The 21,351-nt window shown below is 33.2% G+C and overlaps 1 protein-coding gene across 1 annotated transcript; it reads right to left on the bottom strand.

Moving 5' to 3' along the window:
• Positions 1-401: 401 nt before the first annotated feature.
• On the bottom strand, positions 402-20,556 carry LOC142335125 (uncharacterized). Its single transcript, XM_075383485.1, has 7 exons — positions 20,496-20,556; positions 14,944-15,204; positions 14,249-14,450; positions 10,366-10,478; positions 9,460-9,608; positions 5,369-5,792; positions 402-830 (listed from the first exon to the last, which is right to left on the bottom strand). The coding sequence occupies exons 1-7, from the start codon at positions 20,515-20,517 to the stop codon at positions 469-471; spliced, it is 1,533 nt and encodes a 510-aa protein (XP_075239600.1). The 5' UTR covers positions 20,518-20,556; the 3' UTR covers positions 402-468.
• Between the last annotated feature and the right edge of the window lie 795 nt (positions 20,557-21,351).

Below are 21,351 nucleotides of genomic sequence, written 5' to 3'. Positions count from 1 at the left end.
AGCGTGAACTGCCGATTTTTTAAAATTCGACAGCCCAAATACGATCAAACCTCGTATGAAATTTGGAAAAACAACAGGCGACTCTATTCGATAACTGGTCCCTTAGTTCTCTACGTAGAAAAAAATATAGATGGAGTAGTTGCTGAGCAGGTTTTAAATCTTCAAGAACAAATTAAATCTCGAACTAATTTATTTCATAAAGCTGTAAGGAAAAATATACCAATTGGCAATTTGATCATGTACAGTATAGATACACACACCAAATAGTTATCTTTTCCGTTTGTACCCCCCCCCCCGCTTTTTGGGTCAACATTATTTTCAACCCCCGCACGCACCAGCCTTAGTTTTACATAACGATTTACTAAATACTATGTAATGATATGTGCTCTATTACTGGGTTGTCTTAACGAAATGGGGGGGGGGGGGCACTAACGGAAAAGATCCCGAAAATGACCAACGAAAGTAGAGTTATACTTTAGTGTCTGGTAATTCCTCAATTTTGGACAAATTATTCCTCATATTTCGCTTTTTCCACGCCCACGTGCATATTGTGCTGAATAGCCAGATGTATGCGAAAGATATGACCATGAACCCCCCGTAGAATATCCCGTCTTCGAACCCCCCGAAATAGTCTTGACAAGCTCCCCCAACCGGGGGACCCACGAAGAGACCTAGGAACTCGAATGACGTCAGAATTCCTCCGATGGCCCCGCTTGTTGACAAGTCACGTGCCTTTGTGATAATTTTGGCCCTTTCTGCCTCTTCGGTTACTGCTAGCTGATCCAGAACCAGTCCAGGTGATAGAAGCACGCCAGCCATTGTTAGAGTAGCTAGAAAAATGAGAAAAATGTAGCTTGAAAAAAGTTTGGGTCTTTCCCATTATAGCCTCCCATGAAATTATAGCCCCCCATTTTGGTATAATTACCATGACGGGGGGGGGGGGGCTATATGTTATCTGACCACTAAGCTGGGTGGGGGGGGGGCTATAATGGGAAAGTTCAGAATAATGGCAATTCTTTGCCATTATTCTGAACTTTACTGTAATAGGAACTACATTATCATTGCGTAAACACGCATTAGTTTTGTTCACACAAGCTAATGGCGGCACTTTCGGAAAAAAGTCTCCAGGGAAAAAATGCACCTAACTTTATTTAGGAAAAGACCCCGAGGTACCGCTACAAATTAACCCCCATTTGACTGTTAAAGAGCTGCCGATTTGGTCATGCTCTGGCAGCCCCTTGGACGTGATTTGAAACTATTATACCAAACAAATTATCAGGGCCGAAATTCTATTTTAATATGAGAGTTCAATTCCGATGGGGCTTGTTTCCTATTATAATCATTATAATCAGACGGGGGCTACTTTCCGAGTTTTAACATAGACGTTAGTTAAAAATAGTGCTGAGAGTGGGGAGGGCAAGGGGATTCAGTTGCTCTTGCGAATTTTTCTGTATTGCGTAAGTGAATTTATGTTGACTAATTTTGAATGAGACTTGTAAGACTAGACACTTTCTTCAACAGTATGGCGACATTTCACATATGGGGGATAACGTCCCGGGCCGAGGTGTACACCCGTATTCCACCGTTATTAATTACACTTTTTCCACCCTTATTAAGGGTAGCACTAACGGTGTAAAAATATTTTTTTTACACTCTTTACACTCTTTTCCCCGTTATTTTTGGAGAAAATCCTCGGCCCGGGTAAGTGGCAACAGAGAAGGCGTTGCAAAATCGACTCAATTTTGAGTTCTGATCGGGGCTAATTCACTTGACGCAAATTCACATCTGCAAATTTAAATTTGAGCTTAACCAGAATTTTGTCACATATGCACTTACTCTTTCATTCACTTTGATCTGAGTCATGCGACACTTTCTAAGAACTTGTAAGCCTGCATTGGTTGTATCGGTTACATAACTCTGATGAAGTTACTGAGAAAATCTGCCATTAATCGAGAGCGATAGCGGTTCGAGATGTAGGTCAAAATTTCGAAGTGGCCTTACACTGTCACGTACCCTTTTTTGAAACACGAAACTTGCTGGTTTTAAAATCGGGCACTGTATATAGGAAAATCTGGCATTCTGGAATCTGGCATTGCTCAGATCTGGCATTTTAGAAGTAGCGCGTATTTATTTCAAATTAACTTTAACTTCTGCTACAAAAAAGAAGGCTGGGTAATGTACATTTGCACTTAATATTCTGACCCCTTTCATCTACACTTCTGGCTTAATTGCCTACCAAATGAGGAAGAGATAGAAAACTTTCAAAATATCAAATATAGTTCAAAATTAATTGGTGTAAGAACAAAAAATTGTTTCCGGTTCAAATCACTTAGTAAAACAATTAATATCACATTAGAGGACCTGTGAGACCTGCCATTATTAGGCCATGAGCCAAGACAACGAAAAAATCAAATAACAACAAAAAATGTTGTTTACATCCAAAACTCAATGTCTAATCTTAGAAAAAAATAGTCAATATTCAAATCAAAATAGAATCAAATAAAACATTAGCTTAACAAAAAATATTGTGCCTCAACACCAAAAAACTTGGACCTGTCCATATTGAGACTTGGTAACAAGTACACAAAAAAGAACAAAGACAGCTAAGTTAAAACAATCGTTTAAATTTTCTGAAAACAAATAAAATCGTGCAATAAAAAGCATTAGATATCAACTGAAATCCTTAAATAAGTTTATATTCATTAATAGCTCCATATAAAAATAATGAGATCTTTCTTTATCCAGAATATGTCATACGTCTACAGAAACAAACGACTAATACAGACGAAAAACAAAAAGTCTACCTAAGTTTGCGAGAAAACGATGTTCAAGCCGTTAAAACCGAAATCTGTTCCATAAGAAAAAAAGATACTACCAATTGCTCTTTTTTAAGACCCCAATACTGCGATGTTTGGCTTCTGAATAGTGAGACTAGGTAACAAGTAGACGAAAAAAGAACAGAGAGCGAGAAGTTAAAAATACAAATGTTCTTTTTTCGAAAAGAAAGATTTTCAAGATCCTAAAAATGTTAGCTATCAGAAGAAGTTGTTAAATGGTTCCTTTAATGTTCATGAGAAGGCCATTGAGATTTGCCAATAACCAGAAAGTGTCATATGTCTAAGAAAAATAAGACAAATAGAGACATCAATCAAAAATAAAAACAAATTGTCGCTAAGAACTGGTGTCAAAGACGTTGAAACCATAATTTTTTCCTTTCCGTAATAAAATATAATCAACTGGGTTTTTCTTGAAGACCAATATTTTGCTGTGTGAGCTCTGAATATTGAGACTGGGTAACAAGTAGCCAAAGAAGAACAAAGGTAAAAAAAGATGCGTTTCTTTCAGCAATGAATTTCAAAGTAATAAAACATTAGCCATTAACTGAGTTCATCAAATAGGTTCATTTACCTCTGCAAAAAGCATTGAGATTTTTACTAATATGCCATTATTGTAATATGCAACCTGGCGTTTTTGCAAAAATTGCGACAAGTAGACAAAAAGGAACAGCAAAGTGCAAAGTAAAAAAGATACGTCAATAGTTTTTTTTTTAGATTTCTGCTATCAAATAGATGAATGAATTCAGCTATTGACTGAGACCAGTAAACAGGTTTGTTTTTCATCCCTATTTAAGCACTACGACCTGTAGTTTTTCTGTACAGCTACAAAAATAACGACAGTTAAGACAAAAATGAAAAAAATTCCATTAAATTCTGCTAGAAGACAGTTTTGGAGCCATTAAAAACTTAATCTGCCTCCGAAAAACTAAAACTTTCGATTCTTCTGTCTTTTCCAACCCCAATTATAACATATCTGACCTGTCAAAATGTGACATGACAAAAAACCCCGAATTTTGGAAAATGTCCAAAAATGGTAAACTTTTTGTGAAAACTCGTAACATCAGAGCCAAAAAACAGTCACTTACAAAACGAAATCTCAAAAGATATAATTATTTTTTCCAACTTGTCTTTGCTGACCTTAAGCTACAAATTGACCCAAAAAGAAAAACTGTCAAAGAATTGCGTTTATTGAATCTAATTTTCTTTGAAAATCAAAACAACCATAAACTTTAGACAAAAAAAAACTAGATAGGTTTACTTGAAACTCTATAAGAAGTCATTAAGAGTTATCATTGGTAATTTTTGATTTGAATCAATCAGTTTTCTATTTACCACAAAAAACAAGAAAATGCTAAATTATTTTTAAAAAAAGACACCGACTGTTTACAATCTGAACTCTTTTTGGACTGTAAACGACAACAATTAGACCAAAACTGGTCTTGCTGTTGTTGTTAGTCCATTAGAAACACGTAACTGTTCCGCATTTTTTGGGTACAGATAATTTGACAAAAAACGTCCATATATCAAAAATAAATAATTCATTTTGGACAATTATCGAGTTAAATTTCAAAAAACACCTGCAAAATTTTAATTCGAAAACACTATCAAAAGAACGCAGCAAGTAAAACAGGCCGTCCTTCCTTGGAACTAACAAAGATGGTTTCTGCAGTTTAGGTGTGATTGTTAATCCATTTAATCTAAGAAAAATGGTCAAAAGAATCTTATTCGTTTTCATTTTTGACGAAACAAAAGGATGAATTTTTAAAAATTTAGCGAAAATTTTAGCCAAAAATTTAATTCAAACAGTTCAACAACACTCAGTGTTCTATCATTAGAAGTATCTATCTTAACTTTTTTAACATATTTTAAAGCAAAATTGGCAAAAAAAGGCAAAAATATGAGCAAAAAGAAGTCAAATGTGAACAAAAGAACTGAAATCTTTCAAATGATCACCGAACTTTAAACTTAGGTAACTCCGTAGAAATTACCGAATTCATGAAAATCATTTTAATCCTATACTCTACTCGGATCGAAACGATAACTATCACAAAAAACAAATTTTTAATCTCAGTGCAAAGTTCGAGCGAGACAAAATTTGATAGCTTCAATGAGTAACCTACTGAAACATTCTTAAAAACACTAAACAACAAATTGCAGTAATAATTTTTAAACGCTACTGCAGTTAACAGAGGATAAATTTGGCTCAAAAATTGGCAAAAGAAAAACAATTTTTGTCCTAAAGTTAGCTTCTTTTGGGGTTTCATTCAGCTTACGAACTTACGAGTGTGAAAAGTTTTTTTGGTCATTAAATGAACGAAAACGAAAATGCTTGTCGTGAATTTACCCAATCAGATCATTTTTGGCAAGCAGCACACTTTCGGCGTATTCTCTACTCATCATGTGTATTCCATGCAATTAATTGACAGTTAGGTTGTAAATTAGTAGATTTTCAATGAGCTGAAAGTTTGGCCTCCGAAATGAAAAACACAATAAACGCGTAGAACGACATCCGTTTGCAAACCTCAACTTACCGGCCAGTAACCATTCACTCGGTGCTATCCCCAACAAATCTTGGATAGGCTTTATAGGACCCATAAACGCAGGAATTGGAAAAAATAGCACCAGAGATCCTAGGAGAATTGTCTTTCTACGACAAGGTGTGGTTCCTAGCATTTTCCAAGGAACCGCCATAACCGCAATCGCAATGTATGCCAAAGCCACGATTCCTCCGATTGCTGGGAACCCTAAATCGAATGTCTTGAGTCTAGTGCTGAGAATGGGCTGGTTGAATGCCAGAGTCATGTATCGGAAGAAATGGCTGAGGAGGAGGAACCGGATCTCGGAGACGCTTAGGAGGTCAACCAGGAACTTCCACTGTTGATTAGGTTGTGGGCTTTTTAGGGAGTCAGAGTCGTCAAGTTCTTGCATGCTTTTGATGGACCTGGATGTCCCCATCTGAAACAAAAAAAATCAATGAGGCGAAAGCCTTTTCGTACAGTTTCGAATCTGGTCACATTCTTTTTTGTCACTTGTTTTGATTTACAAAATAGGCAAGCACAATAATTAGGAAGTCTTTTTTAGCTCTCACAGGTTTATTTCAGATCAGGGAAAACTTACAGAAAGTAAGAAGAGAGAATGCACAAAATGCCATAGTCAACTCAAGTTGTTTCAAAACTTTGTCAGAGTAACAACTTCATGACTTCCAAGAAAAATATAATTTGAGATCTAACAAACCGAGTTTACGTATCTTAATCTTAGGTAATCGTTTTTGTAATATTCAGCCAATTTCTGAAGAAAAAAAAACATTTTCATCAAGCGAAAATTTTGGTGCTAGCTAGGAAAAAGTGCCAAACCCCAGTAGGTTTTGGCGAAACTGGTAATCGAATATTTTGTTGGAGTACTTTTGTTCACATCCAGTGTTATGATACTGTTATATATTATTTTAAAACTTTCCTTTCACAGGTAATTGTTCCAAAATATGCGTGCGCTTCGCTCATTTCCCGCTCAAGGTAACATAAGAAATGGGTGGGTCAAGTACAGTTTTGAGAAAAATATTGATTGAACGGGTCGGAAAAAATGGGGGGGGGGGGACAGAGTCAAAATGTGTTAGATCATTGTTTGCAACTCCAGTAAAGAAATACGAAATATGTCTTATCATATCAACTGCAACAGAAGTTTTATAAAAAATTACATTTAGCAATTTTCTGAAAAAGTGAAATTGTTGGATGGCATGGCTTATTGATTATGTTGGGGCTATTCATGTTTTACAAATTTCATCCACGTGTATTTCCAATTATGGCAGGTTTTGGTTCGTCTTTCCATGCGAAAGCATCATGATTAATCAAACACAAAGATGTAGGCATTCAAGATATGACCTTGAGCAGAATAATCAGAGCCTACGATAATCTACGGTTGTCCTTGAAATTTACATGTGACAAGAATTAGATTGTGAACTAAATATTTAAATCTGATAAATATATATTGGTGACAACAAACATAAAATTCAATATACATTTTAAAATTTTGCAGTTTAAACGAGGCAAACTAGAAATAAATGTTAGTCTTAGAGAGACATTTTTCGAGGACTGGTCAACCCGTTCTCGCCGTGCAACATATTCGAGTAATTATCTGTAAATATGCATCTAATTTTGTTATAGGTCTGGCTTTCAAGTGTTGAATTCTTTTTATATGAAGGGTAGGAACATGATATGCAAACTCACCTCACCTCTCGAAAATTAAACTAATTTTCACCAAAATCAACCTAAGAGCCGTATAAAACAAAACCAAATTAAACTAATAGTATCATTAAATGATGGCTTTAGAGTTGACAAATATCTCAATTTCAAAAGAATTTTTCTCCGCTTTTGCGGAAAAGTACAATTTTTCTCTAAGATATCTCAAGGGGGTTCACGGATTCTCGAGATTAGTAATAAACTATTCTCACGAAAAAAATCAGATGTCCAACCTTAGCAAGAAAACGCAATACTAACTATGGTTCTGCAGTTTTTGGGGGAAAAATGGTCTCTGCATTAACGCTTATGTTAAAGAAAAGCATCTGTTTCAACAATTTGGCGAAGAAAAGTTTCTTTCTCGAATACGTGCAAAAAACCTACAAAAAATGCTTGAGGTCTGAGTAATCTTAAGAGATTTTTAGTGGCATTTCAATATTCAATTTTGTTAATGAAAACGTCGTACCTTTTGAAAGCGTTTTGTAGATATTACTCAATTTCATTTTCCAGCCATCTGCAAGGCAGTTGTTTTTGTAATGTTTTGTTCCACTTTCGTGAAAATTTGTTTAAAACAGTTAAAACAGCAGAAAAAATCAAGAATAATTTTTGAAGGGATTTTTAATGTTTGCAGCAGTGAGAACAAAAACTGCACTCTCTTTGACTACTAACAGTTACGCTTGTGATCACAACTTGTAGGATTTTACAAAAAACTTTGTACTATTAATTTTTTTGAAATTAATATTTGAAAATAAAAAAATAGATGATATCCAACTATAATATCATTGAACAGCAGAGAATCCGTCATAATTTAGGAAAATTTTAAGGAACAGAGTTTCATTATTTTTCCTGGTCACCTTTTGAGTTAGTTTATAAAATAAGGTGAATTATATTTTCAGACCGCGAACAGAATAAATTTTGTACTATTTCTTCGCTTTTCAATTTTTCTGATTTTATTGAATCTTTTTTGGCCGCCAAGATTGCACCAAATTGGTTTTAAATTACCTGAATAAACGATTTGATACAAGTACTGTTTGTCAAATTCAATTGCTTAAAATAGTCGAATGAGTATTACCACACGGTTGCTATCACCATGGTTAGTTAACGAAACGAGGCAAAGTCTTATTGTTGAAAAACCTCGAGAGGGCAATAACAACCAAGTGATAATGTTTTCAAACAACTTCCTCTGCAGTTTTTAGAGTTCCATAAGTAACGCGACACCGTAGTTGATTAAAATAAATTTTTCTTCCACTCTGTTCTCTCCACTATTCTTTTAGTAAATTTTGCAGGAAAAGACTTGTGGGAAAAACAGTATAATACTATAAAAGAATTGCTCCTCTGTTTCAAGTTTTTATAGTAGTCATTGAGATTGTTATTAAAATATTATTTAACCGGTATATTGGGCATCTGTTTTTGTTACAACGAGGGGCAAACAGAGGTAAATTACCTTACTTTTTTAAGCCTCAAAAATAGTAAAAAAACGGACGAAAAATGAATTTCATTCCTTTCATTGGATATGAGATGTCATATTTTGATTAACAGTCTGTATAACTTTCGAGTGTCACTTTCGAGTGTCACGTGTAAGCAAAATTGAATCACGCAAATGAACAAAAACACTCGCTTCTCTCAAAGTGAAAAATGACGTCACGCGCTTAATTCATTCTCGAAATTGTATGAACTAACTACGTAAAAGCAGATTTTAGGTCTTTGTAACGTCATATGGAAAAATGACTAGTCTTGAAACAATTTAAAAATTTTTCATTGACAAAAACCAAAAACTGAAAATGTGAAAGCATATTAAAAATTTTGAAAAAAAAGCTCTCAAAAACAAAATTTTGTTCCGATACCGTTTTCGCACTCGACTTTAGAAATGGAGTGACAAAAAATACACGCCTCAGAACCACTCGCTTTTTCACTCCACTTCTTGTTTCGGCGTGGCCAATAACTTTACTTCAGTTTGACTTCAAAAATCATGAAACTGTTTGAACAGATCTTTAAAAAACAAAAGCGCCCCAATACAGTTCAAATTTTTGAAATGTATTAAGAAATTCAAGAGAAAGCCAATAATAGCCCTAGATATCGCTTTGCGGCTATTAAATAAAAATAAACAACGTAAAAAATCTGGAAAAAATTATTTTCGGCTATATCATAGTATATGGCAATAAATTACTATACTTTTTTCTTTCTAACTGATCTTTTAATTTTTTTTCGTAAGTTCTTTTGCTCTACCAAGAATTTTGAAAAGTCCATTTAATTTAAAATTGTACTCAATATGCACTTAACACCTTAAAACTATCAAAACAATCAGCAAAGTTCCTGTCATTTAAAAAGAAGGAGAATTCAATATAAAAACTGGTCTATTCGTGATACAACATCCAGATTGTTAATTGACTGACCTCTTGGTGTAGCTGTTGCAGTACTCTGGGTGTCCAGAAATAGCACACAACTCCCCAGATCAGCTCCAGACCCCCAACTGTTAGCACCACTGTAGCCAGACCCCCTAGCATATAGAGAACCCCGGCTATGACAAACGCTAGCACAGTACCTGAAATATATATATTAAAAAAAAATCTGAAACTCGACAGCAAAAATTATATTGTTACAAACAAATCTCTCACATTCCGCTTCTGAAATTGCGATAATCTGTGTAATTAAACGTTTCAAGTCAGCAATACACTTTGGTTCAGTTAAAGGATGGAAATTTGAATTGAAAGAACGGAAATTTAACTACGGAAACAAGTAACAAATCTGCTGAAACATAGTTGAATTCCAAAAGCGATAAAAGTAATACCTTTTCATTAATCAAAATTAAATGACCCATTTTAGATCGTAGACAGAACAGTTTCCGGTGCAAACTGAGAGCATAGTCTAGACGAAACTTTTGGTCACACACAACAAACATGGTTTTTGTATGGCGTATCTAAGATGAATTCCCGTTCCGGTTTTTCAGCTTGACTTGAGATACTTCCGACACTATATCGGATAATTTATGTCAAAAACCGATATTTTCGTACGTTTAAAACCGAAGAAAATCGACGTTTCGTACGTTTAAAAGCGACGAAAACCGACGATTTCTTATGTTTAAATCCGACAAAATTCTCAACGCGGGTTATCTTGCTCAACATGAGAAACGACAGTTGTAAAAGAGGGTGAATTTTAAACGACAGTTGTAAAAGATCATAGATACAATGGGTGAATTTTTAGAGCCACTAGTCATTATTGATTTAAAGGCCCAGATTCCGGCAAATGTTGGAGTTCTTTTCATAAAAACATGACATCATACTGAAATGACTTTGACTAACCGAGTGTGTATGCTATTGTCTCGATGGACTTGGCTTTTGTAATCTGGTGGTTCTCGTACTCTGCTATTACCAGTGCATTTGTTGAGGTCATACTACACGCAAGTCCAATTCCACTGAAACAATTTGCATTTCATCAGTTAAAATATTCATGCTCTATGCTCTCTTTTTTACTGGACATTACGATGTTTCATCTCTTCTGACCCCGCTTACCTTAGTGATGACTATACATTTCAAACACATGATAACTCATTTTTTAAAAGAAATTTACCAATATACTCAGTAAAAATAAACACACTTAGTAAAAATATCAAAATCTAATCACCCAAATGACCTAAAAACTGTTGCTATGCAGAGTGAAAAATGACGTCATGCTCGAAAACGCCGTTATTGAGAGGAGGAAGTCATATTACAAGGGCACATAAAACCAGAACAAGGAGACTCGGTAATGTGCGTTCGTACATGAAGTTCCGACCCCGCTCATCTACATTTTTTTTATTTAATATTGTCTACCAAATGGGGAAGAGATAAAAAATTAACATATCGTTCAACAAACTACTGAAAGAATTAAAATATCTACCATAGAGGGCATATGAGACCTGTAACTACCATAATATGACTACCAGAAAAGACGGCGACAAAAAAATCGAATAATTACAATTATTAACTGCGACCAAAACACGTTGTCCATTTTTTGAAAAACATTAATAACCAAACGAAATTGGCATCAGATAAAAATTATAACTAAAAAATGTTAACCTCTAATTTATTTTAAAAATTATGGGAGTTTTCCTCAATGCGACTTAGTAACAAGTTGACACGAAATGAGCAAAAGGGAAAAATTTAATAAAACATTGATTTTTGGAAAAGAATTATCTTCAAACTGATTAGAAACAAAATGCATCAACAGAAATCTTTGATTTTTTTTTAAACAGAGAGCAATTGAGACCTTTTGTTATCCAGGATATGTGATAGGACTGCAAAAAAAAAAAAACGACAAGTACAGACAAAATGGATAAAATGCACAAAAAAATTTGCACGAAAAATTTTGCGCGTAAATGATGTCCCAGCCAAATAGATAGCACTAAAAACATTAAAAACCTTTGATTGCGCTTTTTTCAAATGACCAGAATACCGTTCTTTATTGTAATACTGTGAAAAGTAAACAAAAATTTACAAAAATGGGCGAGTGTACAAAAATGGCGAACATTTTATGAAAACCGGTTTTTATCAAGAACAAAGACCATTTGAGAGAAAAAGGACGTTATAAAGAACAGATTGTAGTTCAAAAGATAAAGAATGTGATTCGTCTATAGCGATCCTAAGCTACAAGTTAACAGAAATAAGATTGGCGAATCTCAAGTCAGATATATACAAAAATTAGTTATTAAATTTATTAACGTATCTATAGTTGGCCCACTGAGACGTTTAATTGCCATTTATTTGGCATACGAAAACAGAAATTAACAACAAATAAAGGTCGAAGATAAAAACCTATATCATTTTCTGCAAGAGAACGGTCTCGCAGCTCTTAAAACCATATGTTATAAAAAGAAAAAAATATGTTCAGTTAAAAACTTCTAAAGAGTTTTTCAGTTAGATTGATAAATAATTTGATAATTTAACAAGGAAACAAAAACATCTTTGAAAACGGGCAATTATGCACGAAAATAAAAAATAATTGTTTGAAAACTCGTAGCACCAGAAGCAACAAAAACGTTTGTTAATACAATCCGCCACATTTTTTGTTATTTATAGGGCAGAACGATTGACATGTTTTCACTGAGAAAAAAAAATTGTTGACTGAAGTAATATAACGAATCGACCGGTTCTTAAAATCACTCAAACTTCATTAAAAAGAATACGTCAGATATCTCAAAAAATCTCAAGTCAGATATATACAAAAATTAGTTATTAAATTTATTAACGTATCTATAGTTGGCCCACTGAGACGTTTAATTGCCATTTATTTGGCATACGAAAACAGAAATTAACAACAAATAAAGGTCGAAGATAAAAACCTATATCATTTTCTGCAAGAGAACGGTCTCGCAGCTCTTAAAACCATATGTTATAAAAAGAAAAAAATATGTTCAGTTAAAAACTTCTAAAGAGTTTTTCAGTTAGATTGATAAATAATTTGATAATTTAACAAAGAAACAAAAACATCTTTGAAAACGGGCAATTATGCACGAAAATAAAAAATAATTGTTTGAAAACTCGTAGCACCAGAAGCAACAAAAACGTTTGTTAATACAATCCGCCACATTTTTTGTTATTTATAGGGCAGAACGATTGACATGTTTTCACTGAGAAAAAAAAATTGTTGACTGAAGTAATATAAAGAATCGACCGGTTCTTAAAATCACTCAAACTTCATTAAAAAGAATACGTTCAATGACATAAGAGACAATAAGTAACGACCAAAAGCATTGTACAAGTTCACTTATATCTCAAGAAGAAGAAATTTGGATCTTTGAATTGTCAGACTCAGCAATCAGACTGCAAAAAGAATAAGAATTGAAGGCAAAAAAGAATAATATTTTTTGTGACTAATTAACCTTGAAAACAAAAGCAAAGTTTTTTGAAAAAATGCATAAGCAAAAAAATTTAAAAAGTTCTGTTTGCAAGAATCCATCAAACCTATTAAACCTATCAACGATTTTGCGGCGCGTCCAACAAACTGCCTAAGTGTTCCAATTTTTTTGTGAATTAGACCAATTGTGGTGTGAAATTCTTCGAATATTAAAAAGAAACGATGCATTTTGTGTAATTATCGAATTAAATCTGAAAAATTTGGCAAAATTTTAATTCCAGAAGACTTTCATAGAGCGCCTAATTCCAACTACCGCTCTTTTAGAGATTAACGAGTCTGTGTCAAGCTTTCTAGGTCACTAAGTCTGACAAATTTTGACAAGATGGAAACAAAAATGTATATTTTGTACCATATTTGATAAAAAAGTTCGAATTTTGAAAATTTTACCAAAAATTTTAGCCAAGAGAACTTCAAACAAACTATTCAGCAACGCTCGTTCATCTCTAAGGGTAACAAAAACCACTCTACTTTTACAAACTTTAACTTATTTTAAATTAAATTAGCGAAATTGTGCCAAATTTCAGCAAAAAGCACTGAAACTGTGAATAAAAACGGTCGAATACTCACAAAATGTTAAATCTCAATAACTCCCTGTAAAAAACCAAATTCGAAAAATAATTTCAATTTCATATTCTAGGATGTATCTGCTTTCTAATGATACCACTCTCAACTCTCTATGATGAATATATCGATCGTCCAAAATTGACTGAACAAAAAAACTATTTGGTTATATAGTTCCTCCGGAACAAAAAATCTTTGAGCAAATAGAGTATTGAAAGGCTCAAAATACAAAAAGCACTTCAGAATAGGCTAGAAAGCTTGTCTAGGATCGGAAAAAACAAAAAATTGCGAAAAAGACAGAGAAGGCCAAACGCTTTGCGGCTATCAATAAGAAAAAACTTTGCACGCTTTCTGAATTGTTTTTCACCCGTCAATATCTCGCTCTCTTGAAAACTGCGGTATGAAAACCACTCTATTTTCACTCCACTGTCCAGTGTTGTTCAGCACCCAATCGAAATTTTTTCACGCGTTTCATTTCCTGCTTAAAAATTCACTCCAATAAAAATTGATTTAAAAGAATTGATTTCTCCAATACTCTTCTTCGAGTCGTAAAAAAACATTTTTATTCAAAAAAGTCTTTGTTTGAATTGTAACAAAAAACCACGAACACCGCAATATAGCTCCGCTCAGTTTACAGCTTTGCAGCTATAATAAACAATATGGGCGAGAATACGGATCATCAATTTTTGTTTTTGATTTCTGTTTTTTAAAATAATTTTTAAAGTTTACCTGACGGCGTAACTGGCGGCGAATATGACGACGAATGTCATGACGTAATCAGATATGGATGTGAAGGCGACTGCCATGATTGAGAAGGAGTGTGACACTATTCCAAACACGAGGAGTCTCTCGGCTGCATTGTCGTTCCCGAACTTGGAGAAGGAGGCCGAGATGTAGAGTGACGTCAGCCATGATACTGCTGTCTCCGTTGCTAGAACAGAAAATGGTGAGAAGAGCAAAAAGCAGCTTACAAAAAGTTTATGGGAAAGACGTATCCTTTTGTGCAGAAATTGGTCATTATATGTACCATCTTAGTTTTTCATAGGGTGAGGGAACTATTGAAAAAACTGAATTGCACTCCAAAATAAATCTTAGTTAAATGGATGCATAGCTTTTTATCTTGCCTTTTTTCTGCTGGCAAACAAATCAGGGAAACGGTTCAAAAAATTAATGTTTTTGGGAATGGTTCAAGACTCGGAGAAAATTAATCATTTGGTGACATTTTTTGTAAAATTTTTACTCTTTCCATTTCTATTTCTACTGAATGAAAATATGTTTTAATATACAAAAGTTATTTATTCTAGTATTTCTCCTGATATTTTATGTTTAAGTTATCAATCCCAGCATAATTTATTTAAATTGTTTTCACGTGCTCTGTGTGAAAAAAGAGGGGTTCAAAAAGAGCATATTTTGACCAAACTAACCAGTTAAAATTCCCACGGTCAGTGCTGTTACTCCTCTGCTACTGGCTTCGATTGGCACACAGATGGATCCCCAGAAAGAGGCGATCTGGTTGAGAAATCTGGTCAGACAGATGATAGCCAGCAGCTGTTTCTGAGGCCCAGTCAGGTTCTCATTGGCCAGCACTGATCTGATTGACAAGGAACTGCTGTGGACACGGATTCTGGGATCCGACTCGACTGCTCGTCCACTTTTGCTTCTGATACTTCCATTAGTTTTCAACACTATTGAACATGAAAGATGTGATCAAAGATGTGATTGAAATTCTCCGTTTTCCAATTAAAACACCACGGAATTCAATTAAAATGACGGTTAAAAGTGTCACTGCTATCTACTTAAATTTTTTATGTCGATTTCTCAGGGCATTATGTCAATGAGCAAAACTGCTTGTTAATAGCCGCCCTCATCTTCTCAGCCGGCTATTATAGCGCTCCTATTACAATTCAAAGAATTTGAATTGTATTGGTGCGCTGTGTTTTTTTTTTTTTTTTTAAGATGTGTTCACACGTTTTTCAATGACTTTGATCTTTCGAAACGGGATAAACAGGTAAAGCCCAACGGGCATTAAGTTTCATTAGAGGCCCAAAGTGGGCTTTAGTAGTCCTTCAAGTGCGTATAGCGGTGCAGCTGCTGGGATGGCCTTAATTAAAGGTTAAAAGGTCATTTTTAGGAGTTTTTCGGCTCAAAATGGTGCAATTTTTCGTGTTTTTTGTGATTTTTTTGAGATTTTTGTTTGATTAGTCTAAGGTTGAAGTTTTTAAAAGCTGATGAAGGCCTTTTGCGAGAGAAAATTGCTTGTTATGACCATTTTATGAGCTATATGTCGTGGTACTACAAACACAAACACACAAATAATACTAATTTTTGCTATTTTTTTCAGGTTATTTGAAAATTTTTGTCATTTTTTGAGTTTTTTAGCCCTAGGTGTCACGAAACCTCCTCTAGGGTTTGATAAAGGGTTGGATGATAGGTTAATGTACAGTTTCTAGTGGTAATGGAACGGTTTTCAACTTTTTGACATCATGAATTTTAGCATTTTTTGACCAAAGTTGCAAATTTTTCATGTTTTTTGACATATTTATTGTCATCCTTCAAGTTGTTTGAGTCCCTGGGGAAAGAAACCCATATTAGGGGTTGGATAATAAGTTACTGAAAAATTTTTAGTTGCCATGGAGTAGGTTTCATCTTTTGAATATCACAAATTTTAGCAATTTTTTTGAACAAATTTGCATTTTTTTCAGGTTTTTTGAAAATTTTTGTCATTTTTTGAGTTTTTTAGCCCTAGGTGTCACGAAACCTCCTCTAGGGTTTGATAAAGGGTTGGATGATAGGTTACTGTACAGTTTCTAGTGGTAATGGAACGGTTTTCAACTTTTTGACATCATGAATTTTAGCATTTTTTGACCAAAGTTGCAAATTTTTCATGTTTTTTGACATATTTATTGTCATCCTTCAAGTTGTTTGAGTCCCAGGGGCAAGAAACCCATATTAGGGGTTGGATAATAAGTTACTGAAAAATTTTTAGTTGCCATGGAGTAGGTTTCATCTTTTGAATATCACAAATTTTAGCAATTTTTTTGAACAAATTTGCATTTTTTTCAGGTTTTTGAAAATTTCATCATTTTGTCAGTTTTTTCAGTTTCAGGGAGTAGGCAATCTCCGTTGAGGTTTGTTAATAGGGAACTGCATAGTTTCTAGTAACAATGGGACGCTTTTTAACATTTTAATGTCTCGAATTTTAGCATTTTTTTGATAAGATCTGCAATTTTTTTAATGTTTCCTAAAGTTTTTGTCAGTTTTTGATATTCGTCCATTCTCAAGTGCAAGAAAACCTATTCCACGTTTTGATGAAAAGTTAGTGCACGGGTTTTAGTTTCAATGGATTTGTTTTCAACAATTTACCCTTTCGACTTTTAGAAATTGTTTGATAGAATTTGCAATTTTTTTCAAATTTTTTTTTAAATATTTGTATTTTATTTATTTTTTCTTGCCTCAGTTGCCAGGTAAACGCATCCAGGGTTCGACAATATTTTATTAAATAGTTGCTAGGGGGGAAATGAATGGCTTTCAACGTTTTAATAGAAGGAATTTCTATTTTGAAATTTGAATTTTTTTCTAAAATTTATTGCCTATCGATCTATGAGCCAATGATTTTTTAATGCTTGGAATGGGGTTACTGGATAGCCTCTAGAGACACAGAAATGATTGTGAAGATATTTATATCACAATTTTCAGCAACAATTTCTTATAGCTTGCAATTGATTTCTTTTTTTCTTAAATTTTTTGGTCATTTTCAAGTTAATCGATCTTCAAGGGCCAATGAATATTTTTCAGGTATTGCAGATATAATACTGGACCGATTTCAGAAACAAAAATTGGTTTGAAAATATTTTTGTAATAGGTGTTTTTAAAGGGAAAAAGTTTTGCCTTAGGTTTAAAAGCTTCAAGAGTTTTAGCAATGAGTTTGTTTTTGTTTAGTTTTGACTCTTTTAGTTTCTCAATTCTTTGGTGATTTTTGTGTTCTAGCTGGCATTGTTCAAGTGATCTGCTGATCATGTAGAGTGCGTCTGAGTTTTTCATTCAATTCTTTGAATTGTATTTCAGGACTTGTCCTGCTATGTTTTTTTTTTTTTTTTACTTCGTCGAATAAAAAAATGTTTCGCTTTACCTCATTTTGCCGCTTTTTCGACATTTTGCGTGAAATCTTTTTGACTTCTCTAGGCTAGTTTCTCTCTTCTCTCATTCTGCTAAAAGTGAATTTGAACATCAGTTGCTAAGCAAAGCAATTCAAAATGAACAGAGTCGGTATAAAAAATTGAAGTCAGAAATTGAAGTCAGAAATGGGATAAACCCATAAAGCCCAATTTTAGATGCCCGCTATTTGAACGTCGTTCCTATAAGTCTTAGTTACCACCTCTAATGCTTATTGGTGTTGATAGTAGCCTCTCTCTAAGAAACAGAAGTATGTTCAACTACGAAATGCCATCAAAATAAATCGGACTTAAAAAATGTTTTTGTACAAAAATCTTTTTTTTTCAATATCTTCTGTTATTTCAATCCCAATCATGCTTATTGGAATCAACGGCGGCTATTTTCCGGCAATCTGCCGGGTATGTTTTTAATTTTCCCAACCTGCTCTACAATAATTTGATTTATATTCCTAAAAATGATGCAAGCTGAATTAAACAATCATTCTCTCCTTTAGTTCAATTTGATCGTGCACGTTCTAATAGTTTCTCCTTATACTCCATGAACGTTTTTTCTTTCGATTTTCACTTCCTTATCAACGTAAAAACTCTCCTATTTTCGCATATGATACGAACTAAGACAAAATGTGTGGGTAGATTCAAGAGCATTTTGCTCCAACTCCATTTTGAGAACGTGGTGAACATAATTTGTATTTATTTCAAAGCAACTTAACAAATAATAGAAGGAAGTTGAAATAAGGAAGAGTAATCGTGCCTGTAAATATTGAATAAACTGCGCGAAAAAAGAACTTATTGGGGAAAACTCCAAATTTTTTCAACTTATGAATTGTTTATTTTCAAAATATTTTACTTTCACATTTTATAAAACTTGAATACATTTGATGAAAAAATGTGGCTAACTTAAATATGTGTTTGATTATTGTACACAATTTAATTTGTACACAATGGTTGATCACAATAATTATGCAGAATTTGCAAGATACTTTTCAGTTTTTTTAAAAAAATGATGAATAAATTTTGATTATTAATCAGACACAAATTAAAGTGGCCATAATTTTCTATAAAATGTATTGAAATTTTTTGTAAAACTGCACAACTTTTTGAAATTTCACAGTTAAATTTAATTAGAATTTTTTATGGGAAATCTCAAAAAGTTTATCATTTTAGTTTCAGAACATATTTTTAAAAACCAATACATTAAGTGAACTATTGTGGCAACTTTAAATTGTGTTCGATTATTGTTCACAATTTATTCTTCATTTAAAAATAAACAGTCAAGTATCTCGTAAATTGTACACAATTATTGTGAACAATCATTGTGTACAAATTAAATTGTGTACAATAATCAGACATAAATTCAATTAGCCACAATTATTCATCAAATGTAATCAAATTTTATAAAATGTGAAAATTAAATCTTGTGAAAACAAACAATTAAAAAATAGAAAAAATTTTGGAATTTTCCCAGATAAATTCTTCTTTTGCGCAGATTTTTCAATATTTACAAGCACGACTTCTGTTCCTTACTTTCACGAGTTTTACGAGAGTTTTTACGCTGATAAGTAAGTGAATTTCGAAAGAGAAAACTTTCAATGAAGAGAAGGACAAACTATTTGAACGAGCCCGATCAAAACAAATTAACGAGTGAATGATTGTTTATGTTTAATCCAGATTGCATCATGATTAGAAACGTTATTAGCAACACTTTTAACCGTCCTTTTTTTAAAAGAAAAAGTTCTGATGAAGATTCAAGCATGAAAGCACAGTACGAAAAAAAAGAGCTAAATTTTTTGATTGCAACCAAAAATGATGAAAATTATTTGCCATAGTTTTTTGCCATATTTTAAATGAAGAATTACTGTGTATGGGCACGTGCTTTGTAACAGGGGGGCACAAACGGGAAAAATTCTTTTTTTGGGTCAATAATGACACTTATAACGCAAAAAAGGCACTAGGTCTTTTGTCATAATTGTTTGTGTTGTGCAAAATACTACTGTTTCCTTGCTCCTGGACATTGGAATTCAATTCTGCATTTCATACCATAGACATTATGTTTACCAATAAAACTTTTTGGTCAGTATGGTAACAAAAACATGCATTTGTTTTCTTGTTTTACTCATTTGCTTTTTTGCTATGTGCCTTTTCGCCTGAGAAAAGAACAACTGGCAATATCGGAGTTCTGTTATTCCTAGTTGCACATTGTTTGACACAAAATAGAAGCTTTTCTTCAGATTTTTTTAATAATCAATGATGTTACACACCAACGAGCAATATATTTTGTTTTCTTAAATTTATTGAATGAATAATTTATCTGTTCTTTTCTAGGATAAAATTTTTGTATGCAAATTTGAATTAAACTGCTACAATTAACGAATGCTAAAATTCATTAGAGAATCTTTATGTATTGCTTTAAAAATTGGGAGCACGAAATTCAGTTAAAATACGTCAAACATTGCCGCAACATCAAATTCTTGCAGCTTATGACATGAAATAGATGTGGCATTTTTTTGCTATTTCCATGATCTCAATTGTTAGACCGAAATTGTTTGCAGACTATAATGACAAAAGTAATGTTCATTTCCATCTGATAAATTTCGAAAATTTTCGTTCACCAAAATATTATTAATCGTTGTAACATTCCCTTTTTTGGTTTTCTCGCTATGCGCGACTCAACTGTTTTGCCTATCACCCGACAGACCACTTGTTCAACACAAATATCATAAAACAGTATGTTAAGATTGAGAGACTTTTAGAGAATCCTTTGAAGTATTTTTCAAAAATTATTGGGTTCCTATTCCAATACTTACGTGGGCTAGCAGCACTGACCATTGTTAAAAATTTGAATATCAAATTATTTGATTTTTTCCTGAAAAACTTTTAATTGCAAAACTGAGGTGTTGTTAATTTGAATATTCAAGGATACTGAAATAAGTCAAAAGACGCACAATTATTGATTTAACTTTTGGAATTTGCGCTGCTTTTCTGTCATTATTCAGAGTTCCAAAGATCACACTTTGCTAGCTTTGCTGGAAAAATTTCAAACAACTACTGTAAATGTCAAAAAAGGTGAAATGATCAGCCAAGTATCATCAGTTTGGATTTAACATTTCTTCCTCTTTGCTTTGCAAAATGTCGAACTTAATTACTATTGGGTGAACTATCTTCAAACCTTGACATAAAGTTAGTGAGTGGCCTATGATGTTCAGTTTTAAAATTAAAATTATGCAAAGCTTGTATCTAAAACGTATGTATCAAACGTCTCAATTGGTTAAAACGTCTCATTTTGCAAAAAAGATCCATTGAAACTATGTGTGCGTAAGTTTATATATGAAAAAAATGATAGAAAAGCGATAATATTTGGGATGAAAGGGTTATAATTCCACGAACAAAATCTTGAAAAAACAACATATATTTTCTATGCAGTAATGTGTGAACAAAAAGTAAGAAGAAGTTGGAAGTCAGCCGCGATTGAAAATTTTTAATTTGACACAAACAACTTTTATCTTAAGTAATGACAGACGTATGAGTTGCAGAAGGAACAAGTGTGAAAAAATGATAAAAGTAGATGTCATTATTGAATGCATATCTTAAAAAATCATTGTCACGAATTAATAAAAATTGCATTCGGTTGCCAATAATACAGGGAAAAAATTGGTTAAAACT

This window comes from Convolutriloba macropyga, chromosome 2 (assembly GCF_964194025.1).
Source record: "Convolutriloba macropyga chromosome 2, txConMacr16.3, whole genome shotgun sequence".
Taxonomy (NCBI): domain Eukaryota; kingdom Metazoa; phylum Xenacoelomorpha; order Acoela; family Convolutidae; genus Convolutriloba; species Convolutriloba macropyga.
The sequence above is the reverse complement of the archived record's forward strand: the minus strand, read 5'-3'. Positions and strand labels throughout refer to the sequence as shown.

What these genes read in the sequence shown, in the direction of transcription:
- LOC142335125 (XM_075383485.1), bottom strand. Translation starts at nt 20,517, where the DNA reads ATGGTCAGTGCTGCTAGCCCAC. An exon ending in TGCAACAGCTACACCAAGAG is followed by an intron (nt 5,793 to 9,459) that starts GTCAGTCAATTA and finishes TTTTTGTTTCAG; the next exon opens with ATGGGGACATCCAGGTCCAT. An exon ending in GAGTGAATGGTTACTGGCCG is followed by an intron (nt 831 to 5,368) that starts GTAAGTTGAGGT and finishes TCATTTTTCTAG; the next exon opens with CTACTCTAACAATGGCTGGC.